Source organism: Euwallacea similis, chromosome 22, assembly GCF_039881205.1.
Source record: "Euwallacea similis isolate ESF13 chromosome 22, ESF131.1, whole genome shotgun sequence".
Lineage (NCBI taxonomy): Eukaryota > Metazoa > Arthropoda > Insecta > Coleoptera > Curculionidae > Euwallacea > Euwallacea similis.
In genome coordinates this window covers 1,720,432-1,731,255 of record NC_089630.1, presented here as the reverse complement: position 1 = coordinate 1,731,255, position 10,824 = coordinate 1,720,432, and the positions used below count along the sequence as shown (strand labels likewise).

The 10,824-nt window shown below is 36.6% G+C and overlaps 1 protein-coding gene across 1 annotated transcript; it reads left to right on the top strand.

The window, feature by feature from the left end:
* Nucleotides 1-4,488: 4,488 nt before the first annotated feature.
* Nucleotides 4,489-10,426, top strand: LOC136416176 (voltage-dependent calcium channel subunit alpha-2/delta-3-like). The gene is made up of 25 exons (XM_066401223.1): nt 4,489-4,685; nt 5,103-5,184; nt 5,335-5,445; nt 5,499-5,660; nt 5,710-5,974; nt 6,033-6,164; nt 6,215-6,477; nt 6,532-6,661; nt 6,715-6,894; nt 6,944-7,227; nt 7,276-7,359; nt 7,414-7,485; nt 7,924-7,998; nt 8,046-8,150; nt 8,256-8,327; nt 8,378-8,553; nt 8,605-8,684; nt 8,733-8,811; nt 8,865-9,070; nt 9,122-9,261; nt 9,313-9,497; nt 9,553-9,685; nt 9,737-9,975; nt 10,021-10,237; nt 10,292-10,426. Exons 1-25 carry the CDS (start codon nt 4,555-4,557, stop codon nt 10,343-10,345), a joined length of 3,657 nt encoding a protein of 1,218 aa, XP_066257320.1. The 5' UTR covers nt 4,489-4,554; the 3' UTR covers nt 10,346-10,426.
* The last annotated feature ends 398 nt before the right edge of the window (nt 10,427-10,824 follow it).

Genomic DNA, 10,824 nt, shown 5'->3' with positions numbered 1-10,824 from the left:
CAGCCGAGCTAAGCATTTCGTAAATCATCGACGGAAAGGAAATGAGATACGAAGGGAAAAATAAATCTTGTATCAGCGATGATATAGCTGTTGATTTAAAAAGTGAAACGACTTCGGGCACTCTCAGCTCAAGATGAATGTTGCTACCTGTCATTAGATAAACCATTTCCGGCGATTTTCAAACTCGAAATAAAATTAATCAACCATCAGATTGTAAATGGCATCTCGATGGTTTTATTCATTCTGAATAAGACGAAGGATCATAATTTTACCCGTTGTTGATTGTGGGGATGGTTTGATGGATTAAATAAAAGGAGAGGTGTCTCCATTGGTCCCATTCGGCAGAGATCCCAGTTTCGTACAACTGTTTAAATGCATTTCAAATGTAACGTGTCCTTCAACAGAAATCCCCCACACTTGTACAAAACTGTTGATTCTGCTGAACGGGGCCACTTACTCCCAAAAAGGCAAAGAACGAACGATATAGTTAATTTTAAATTCGCTGTGTATGTTTAATTTGTCCGTATTAGACCGCATTTAGCATCCGGTATTCAATAGCCTCGACGTACTCAATTCTCGATGAAAGCGAAACGGAAATGGGAGGACCGCGGCGAGGGAGGAGGAGGAGGAGGGGCAATGCTCCTTTCTATTTTACCAGATTTGACCAATCAACCCGAATAACAAATTAATTTTCTTCCTCAAATACGTTGAGATATGTTGATATTTTTTCCTACGCGGAAAACTACCTTGAACAAGCCGAAAATGGCTGTAAAATGGTTATATTTGATTGTAATGCGTGAATCCTCCTATTTGAATTGCTTCATGGTGGAGTTCTCTGATGAAATTTCCATGTCGGAGTTTTTAACAAAATTTCGATAAGTTTAGAAAAAAAGCAAACTCGTCGGAATTCGTAACAAAATACAGGCACTTCAGTATATCGTCGTCGTTTGGTTTCACAGACTAGATACGGGAGCTTTGCAAGTAGTACTTTCCTAAGAATTTGGTAAAATTCTAGAAACATTTCTAGGAAAGGGGTTCTAAGAAAGGTCCATATTAACCATTCATAACACTGACGTAATTAATACTTCATATTTATTATATCCAATGGGTTATATCCTATGGGGCTTTCAAGAAAATCAATGGCTATATGTAACGGGGGATTAACAACAGCCGCATTTGACATATTATGAGTGAGACTCCAAACCTAATACCAATGTTTGATATAAGAATTCATATACTTACCGTTGACATTGTCGATTTTTCCCTGCATTGGATTGAATCGACATGAAGCGAACTGGTGAGTACCAAAACCGGTCTTCGGGATGCTTGAGTTAGTTAAACGTAGAGCTAGAATTACACATAAAGTTGTAATGGATCTTAACCTCCTTGAGTTTTTCCTACGACTACTATTGCATTTATCTCCATAGTGAGGTGAAAAATTCAGCAATAAAATTTGTCATATTTTTGTTAGATTTCTAATCTCACTCATAATATGTCAAATGTTGCTGTTGCCTCTATTAATTATGTAAGGAAAGACCTAAAAGTTGATTTCCAAGACACCACACGATTTTTAATGAGTTTGAACAGCATAGAATTGAATATGTATAACACGCACAATTTCATTCACCAAGCGTCAAGATTTTGAGCGATAAGTCGATAAAGAAAGGAATATGAATCCGGGGTTATGCCACCAGAGGAGGTGTTCAACATGGATCGGACATTGAAATTGAAATTGAATTTATGAATATATTGAATTTGAATAATTAATTCGAGTAATAAAATGTTTATTATATCAAACGAATTACTGTCACAACACTACTACTCAAAAAAATAATCAATCATCACGAATGGTGATTTGTTCGACTATTATGATAACACCTTGGGTTACTTTATACATAGCAAGCAAACCACCTGTCGGCAGTTATAACAAAAGGACTTGTAGTATAACAAATTACTTCTACTAAAATTCAACCTGATGAGTACAACATCTGACCTAAACTACACGCACCACAGAGGCTTGTATCTCGGAAATATTTTCCTTTTCGCGTGAATATTTTTGGGAGTTTATTTAAAAAACGTCTAGGTTCAGAATTAACGTTCATTCATATTGAGTAACAACTCTGGGAACTTAAATACATCAATAAAAAGGGACAACTGAATGCTGTTTAATGACGTAAAAGTATATATACAGGGTGTCCGGAAATTAGAGGTAAATATTTTAAGGGATGATTGTATGACCAAAAATATATAGAAAACCTCATATAAACATAGGTCGACAAATGGACCCTAAGGGAGCTAGACCCTTTTAAAAGGTGAACCCTGAATATGATTTTTTATCGATATATTCGAAACTGTTTGAGGTAAAGTTATTAAATTTGGACTGTTAACTCAGATTTTTATGATAAATTAAAACACTTAAACGAAATTTAAAAATCTTATTTAGATGTGTGTTAAACAGGGCCGGCTTAGATCATTTTGAGTCCTAACTTTTTTTATTGTAATTTTTCCTACATTTTGACTACATAAATTGAAAAAGCATGATTTTTTAGATTAAAAAGGTACTTTTTGTTGACTTCGAAATAAGGCCTCGTTTTCGAGAAATATCGATTTTAAATAGTATGTGCAATGTGTCATGTAACGTGAAAAATTAATTAATTAAATTAATTAAGTAAATAATAATTTATTTATTTATTTTATTTTATAAAAATGTCTCAAAATGATCTCCTTCTAGTTCCAAACATAAATTAATTCTTTTTAAAAAGTTTTTTTTTTTCACGTTACATGACACTTTGCAGATGCTATTTAAAATCGATATTACTCGAAAACGAGGCCTTATTTGGAAGTCGACAAAAAGTACTTTTTTAATCTAGAAAACCATTCTTTTTCAGTTCATGTAGTCAAAATGTAGGAAAAGTTAGAATCAAAAAAGTTAGGGCTTAAAATAGCTTAAGCCGGCCCTGTTTAACACACATCTAAACAAGATTTTTAAATTTCGTTTAAGTTTTTTAATTTACTATAAAAATCTGAGTTAACTTTCAAAATTTCATAACTTTACTTCAAACTGTTTAGAATATATCGATAAAAAACCATTTTCAGGCTTCACCTTTTAAAAGGGTCTAGCTCTCTTAGGGTCCATTTGCCGACCTATGCTTATATGAGGTTTCCTACATTTTTTTGGTCATACAATCATCCCTTGAAATATTTACCTCTAATTTCCGGACACCCTGTATAGGGAATTCCATTAGAAAAACGCAATTTTATTTAATAATTTGAAAACTGCCAACTTGTCAAAAAGTTTGAGCACACCACTGGATTGGAAGGAACTGTTTTCGTTAACTTATGTAATAATCGAAATAAATAATCGAAAACAGCAAATTTTCAAAAATCCCTCATATATTGGAAACCAAACGAGGATAGCCCGACCTTCTTTGAACAAATAGAGTGAGCTCAAAAATCGAGCTCATGACACCAATCTTGCATCTTTTCAAGTTGGACGTGATCAGAACATGCTACTGCAGATCATAAAATGTTAAAGATACAATGGCATCTGTTCAAACTACATTTTGCACAAGACTTATTAACGACTTTGTGCAAAAACAATGGTTTTGCAAAATATTAATGTGAGAACACCACTGGTTAGCGATATACCGGGCGGCGACATTCAAAGACTAGTCCGCACTGAACGCATAAAAATGGCGCTGCCGACAAAGGCGGGGCCGGCTAGCAGCAATTGGCCAATGAAAAGTTAATACAAACGAGGATGATTAAAAGCGACGCGCAGAAGAACGAAAGAGACAGGCGAAAACAAGAAAACTCACGAGTGAGAAGACGGAGTTGGTACTCGCTACGGAAATATTCTAGACGGTGAGAATTACCAGTCGAGTGAATTAGGAAAAAGTTGTGCATTCTAATGATTATTATGGATACATCTGGAAAATAGATTCATTTTCCACAGTTCATGAAATATTTAAAGTTATCACTCTGTACAAAAGTCTTTATTTGTAGTTTTTTGAATAAAAAAAGTGCCCGTCTTTAAAAAGATATTTTCGAGTTGTTTATTTCAGCAGACCCTGTAGTGAGGACCAGCGACAGAAACCTAAATTACGACTCAAATAAATATCTTATAAACTTTTCAATAACCTACAGAATTTTTCAAAAATTTGCAAAGCTTCAAAAATCGACCAAAAATTTCAAAATCGAATATAACCTAAACACCAAACATAACAAATAATCCAACACGAAAAGGAATCAGCTATGGCGAAAAATCAATTTAACTGTCCTAACTGATAAGATTAGTGCAATCTATCTACTGTAGTTGCCCGAAGGCATCGCTTTATGTGGAAGATACATATTACACGTTAAAAACATTTGGGTTGTGGCAATTTTCATAGTTTTCGAAGATCGAGAGGGATTCAGCGCAGAAAGGGAGAGGGAGAGAGAGAGAAAGAGAGAGTTAGTTTAGGTTAGTTGAGGTAGTTAGTTCAAAAACTGGCCAGTCGATCTGAAACGCGTCTTTCGAGCAAGCCAACCAGAGCTACACTGTTTCTTTCCATAATGGAAATTTTCAATTTTTGTATTATCTTTTATGGAACAACAATCTTATTCAGATCTGCCATCTCTTATGGTTCCGACCCCAAGAAAATTGATAACGCGATACGGGCCATACAGAAGGAAACTGTTGAGCTGTAAGTAGTGGAGATAAATCTGATCAATGCATGCAATGCTTTATAGAAATATTGTTGCAATTTGAGTATTAAAAACGCTGGTCCATACACATATTTAATCAAGCCCATTGTTCGGCTTAAAAGGCCTAAATTTGGCGACTGGAAGCTGTAGAGATGTGGCGCCGACTTGTCTCAATCTTATTGATTTTTATCGGTGCATTATCCTCATTTTTGGGGAAACACTCCGTATGCCCCCCCAAAGACATAACGTTTGCGAAGCCAAAAATGTGGTTTTATGTCAAGCAAATAATAAATTCAAAGCAATCAGAGTTTACGAGAATTGCCCTTTTTAAGACAATAGAGGTTTGTGTGCGTTTCCTAATTGATTGGTCCAGCCGCAAATCGAACAATACTCCAATCATTGAGGAATTGTTTTAGAGTCGAAATTTGGTCCGAAGAAATTGGCCGGACGCTTCTAGAGCTAAGCAACAACATGACCAGGCTCCAAGACGTAAAAAAGGTATTTTTCCCTTAACAGTATATTTGACCTATATCGCACTGTTTATTTGTATGTAAATAATACAAAAAATATAAATGGAATTTTACATTCTATTTATGTTTTTTTACTTTGCTTACAAACAAATTAATAAACTACTACTTTGAAAACTAGAGCTTCAGACACCTACAAAACCACATGTACACCATCGACGGTGTCCTCCTGACCGAGGATGTTGCCTCGGACATCCGAATGTTCATGGAAAACAAAGTGGATGCAGTTAGAGTATGTCTTTACCACTTCGCTTATTAAATCCAAACTTACGTCTCATTATATAGAGAATAGCCGATTATGCCGAGTTGCTCTCTTACTACCGGAGAAATGATCAGGCATATAAGAACGAAACTCGAGACAGATATTACTATTTCGATGTGGACGGAATTGAGAACTCTGAAGAGAGTATCGAGCGGAGCATGGAAATATCCGAAGACGTCTTTAACGTACTAAATTCCAAATTAAATTCACGCGAAATCTAATTAAGACTTTTAGAAAGAATGCCAATGGTGGTGCGCGCATAAGAACCTTACAAGTCTGAGCCACAACATTTTCAACACTGAATTATCAATAAACCAACTGTTCGAAAAGCGGGATTATCAAACTGAGGACTTCTCGTGCGACTGCGATAATTTAATGGAAGCCTTTTACAGAAAAGAATCATACACTAACTTGCCACTAAAGTATGAACCACACTTCGAAACCAGTGTGAATCTCAATGTGAGCGCTGTGAAGGTGGCCACTAACATATTTGAAAGAGGTGATGGCAGGAACTATTGTAATAAATGTTCAACGTGATTGATTTGATTTGTTACTAGATATGACGGTCCTTGAGGGAATTCGATGGTCTGAGCCACTGGATTTAGTCTTCAAAAGGAACTACTACGCAGATAGTGATTTAGTTTGGCAGTATTTTGCCAGCCCCTCAGGATTTATGCGGCACTATCCTGGTAATCGCTGCACATCAAGCAATTTTCACACATCATTATTGTTTTTCCAGCTGTTCAGTGGTCAGACGAACGATATTATCAAACCTACGACTTCAGGACCAGGTCTTGGTTCACCGAGGCCATGACCTCCCCCAAAGACATTATTATCCTTCTGGATCAATCAGGCTCCATGAAGGGACTTAGGAGGAAGCTGTCCCATCAGATAGTCAATGATATCCTGGATACTTTGAATGATAATGATTTTGTTAATATTTACACGTTCAATAACGTGACTTCTCCCCTTGTTAATTGCTTTAATGATACACTTTTCCAGGTGAGAGTATGATTGATCCATTACTAAGAAATAAAATATTATATAACGTTCCAGGCAAACGAGGAAAACTTGCGCCTTCTGAGGGAATATTTGCCAGTTTACCAGATAGAATTTGTGGCGAATATTTCCTTAGGATTGGAAAAAGCCTTTAAATTGTTGGCTTATTTTCGTCAGACTAATCTAAGTAATCAATTAAAATCTCCATCATCACGCAAAGCACAAGTTTTCATCTTGCAGCCTCAAACTGCAACCAAGCCATCATGCTCATAACGGAGGGAATTGACTACGATTATGATATATCCATCTTCAACCGATCAAATTGGATCAAAAACTTTCCAGTACGCATATTCACGTATCTTATAGGTACTGAGAAGGAAGATGAGAAGCAAATGGAGTTTATCGCCTGCTCAAACATGGGTTTGAAAATTAACACCTTCGGAACAAATACAAAGTTTGGCCGTTTTAGGGTACTACGTAAACATGACCGAGAAGCCCGATATCAGAGAAAAAGTCCTCAAGTACTTAAAAGTAATGTCTAGACCAATAAATTTCTGCTACAACGATAAACAGTCCCCCATTTGGAGCTATTTGTACGTGGATTTGGCAGATAGAAGGCTTTCCAATTGGCTCTGGAATAAGTTTGAAGGGATTAGACAACGTGAAGTGTTTCTGGATCATGTAAAAAGGAGGGCTGACCGCTTGCAGTTCAACCACAACAGTATCACCCACATGCTTTTGCAAGAAACTCATGTAAGATGGGTTCAACTGTATGCAATATTCCATCAAATCGAATTTTAGGTATATGGAGCATACGAGGAAAAGCAGAATTATACGTATATGACAACAGTGTCTCTTCCAGTTTATGGGAGACGTGGAGATGAGGTCAGGGTTTGAAGGTTTATATAAAATTTCGCTTACAGTGAATAACGTTTTTAGTACAATTTAATTGGAGTTGCAGGAGTCGATGTGCCGATCAAATTCTTTAGGGCAAGAATTCCTCATAATAAGGTAAGTTTATTACGTTCCGGCAACACTGTTGATGTTGGAGTTGATGATCTAGAAGACGAGGAGTAACATCGTTTTCTACATTTTTTTTGGCAAATTAAACGATAATCAGTGGCGATAAGATCGGAAGAAGTTGCGTCGGAAAATGTATTGGTCTGCCTATAATGTAATTTTTTTAGGGGTTTTAATGACGTCACTTCTTTCGATTTTGTTGCTATGTATTAGTATCTTATTTGACTAAACGGAGCTTCAAAACTATAAAAAACGATGCTTTATTTAATTTTTCTAAATGGTCACCAAAAGGGTCACCAAAGTTGTTTATACAACATATGGAAATTCATAGGTACGATTTTCATACAAGACAATGGCTGCGTTTACATTGTACAACATGACTTCTCATGGCTGTTAAATAAATGAAAAATGTTTCACTCATGATTTCAGATAGGAGTGAATGGCTACGCCTTCATCATCACCAACAACGGATACATTCTCATGCACCCCGAACACCGCACCGAGGTAAGTAAGAATGTTGGCCCTGAATTATTCTAGAACCGTCCTTTTAGTTTGAATACATTTTAAAACCGACATTTAATCGTGTGGATATCCTGGAGACTGAGATATTAGACGATGAAAATGAGCCTAGAATCTTCGGAGTCGATATAGTTCGTGTAAGTTTACTCATAGATTTCTGCCTATTTGGCAATCTTGCGCTGCATTTTTTTAAAACAAAATCGAAGCGCAGCATTGCCAAATCTACATCCGAATAATTGCAGTTGCGGGAAAGAATGTTGAAGAGACAGGGCAAGCAGGCAACACTGAAAATAAAATATACATTGGATGATATGGTAATACATCTGAAATTTCTTGACACTTTTAAATAATTATGGGTCAATAGAAGAGAATAATACGCGCTACGAGGCATTACTACTACACAGACATTGGGCCCTTCACACTATGCATTGTACTGCCGGATCAGTACGGTGCTGTAAAGGTCAACAAATCCACAGTATCAAAAGATCTGCCCCCGGAATCTATCTTGAATCATGAAAATTGGGCAGCTCATCCAGACTGGTAGTTATTTGGTTTAATCTAAGATGCATCAGGGATATTTTTGTTTTCCAGGATTTACTGCAAAAACTGCCCTCCGACGCATAAGAAAACGTTGGAACAAATTGAATATGCCTATTACCACCCATCATTTCGTAGGTGATATATTCTCTAGTGTATTATTCTTAACGTTTTTTACCTAGGAAATAACTTATACAACGATTTGATGCACGACATAGAGAAGACTTCCTGGTTCAACGACGACGTCCCCAATGAAAAGAAGTACCTACTAAACACACCACAATTCCTCAATTTCAACGAAATTACTGCTGTAGGTTTATCGACCCTTACTACATGCACAAAATCTTCTTATCCACCAACTCTGGCTTAACCAGATGGAAGACTTTTAATAGGAACATTTACGATGAAGCGGAACCTGCCAGCAATAGGTCCATCGACGAGGACTGGTACCAACGCTCTGTGGAAGAAAACTTAAAAAAAGAGGACATGTTTATATTCTCAGTGCCATTCGAAATATCAGGTGAGGCTTTAAAGGATCAGTTGGAATTCTTCCGCATCGTTTCTTCATTAGGATATGAAAACAATACGATGATTCGGGGCACCAAGGCTATATTCGTGGAAAAAGGTAACATGAAGACTCCGGTTGCGGTTGTGGGATTAGAGTTCAATCATCAAGCGATGTATAAGTTGTATAACAGCATAACTACTAAGGTGATTTAAGGGCAGTATATATATGATGCTTTGGTAATACGAATCTTTTAGTCCAGAGCCAAAAAAGGGGGCAAAAAGATTACTTGCGAGTCTGACTATCTCAATTGCTTTATTCTGGACAATAACGCCTACATTTTGCTCAGCGATGAGATTGAGTATACTGGGCGATTTATTGGAGATATTCGGCCTGACATTATGTACTACCTAGTTAAGGAAAACGTGTACGAATCCACTAGGTACACACATATATATCGGGAATTTTTATGAGTTCAATTAGCAGTCGTATTACAGAATGTTCGACTATCAAGCCTCGTGCCAGAATGAGCCTCCAGAGTCTCCAGATCCAGGCGATAAAAAATGCTTCAAAAAAGTCTCCAAGAAAAAAAAGAACAGTTCTACGAAAATTGACCTATTTCTCAAATCGGTACCATTAGCCCTCCATTTTACTCAAATGTTACATAGCTTCTTCTTTCAGGCTATGTTAAACTTGCTCCAAACAATCAAATGGACTTTCAATTTGCTACTCTACACTCTCGGCTACATTCACCCTTTGGGAGAAGATGTGCTCAAGCTGGAAACCAAGACCTTTGAAACATTGAAAGTAAAGAAGACCGTTCCAACCCCATGCGATCGGGAAATGTGGCTCTTCACTCTAAAGAAAAAATTCAGAAGCAGCTTTTACAACAACGATTCCGTTAAATTTAACTGCAATTGGTAGGTTGAACTCCACATTATTCCCTTATAAATCGTTCCTTCCAGGTCTTACGTGGTGAAGGAAATTCCAAACACAAACTTGATTTTCCTGGCCATATCCAACTGCCCAATGACCACGTCGCATACGTATCCTCACACGCCAGAACCAATGAAAATCAATTACTATTCTCAAAATGTTAAAGTGTCTCTGCCATGTTATATTGCGACAATGAACAATTATACGAGGGAGCCTTACATGAAATGTTACAAGAGAGATAAAAGGGTACATAATGGTGGTTAGTTAGTTGGCACTGGTGTGATTTGGGTACTTTTATAGGAAGATAAATTGAATCAAATGGATAAAAATTTCTGTGGGCATACTTGGGACTAGAATGAGGATCAAATGCTTGTGAAAGGTCAAGCACGTGTGATGGAAGCGCTAACCAGGATTGATCGTAATGTATTATATGAAAGTTTGAATAAATAAATATGTTAGGAATACTCTTGTTTCTGGACAGAAATTTTGAAAATTTATGTACAATAGTACCAACTTAATATGCGCATGTGTGTACTCCTTCCCTGTCATCATTTCTTTCTTTGTCTGATTCATCTTTATCCTCATCATCTGCCTCTATTTCAATAACGATCAATCAGTTACTTCAAATGTACCAAAAAACGCCTGAAGTCCTCAATAAAATAAGTTAGAGCAAAATTTCAGTAATTAGTACTTAGCTAGCATTAGAATGCACAGGTGAAAAGTTCGTGGTTCTAGAAATTATTGACATAGCCTTTGAAAAATTTATCAATTTTTCCACGTGTTCGTTCTTTAGAAGCATAAAGTGAAGCATCAAAAATATAATTTACAAAATT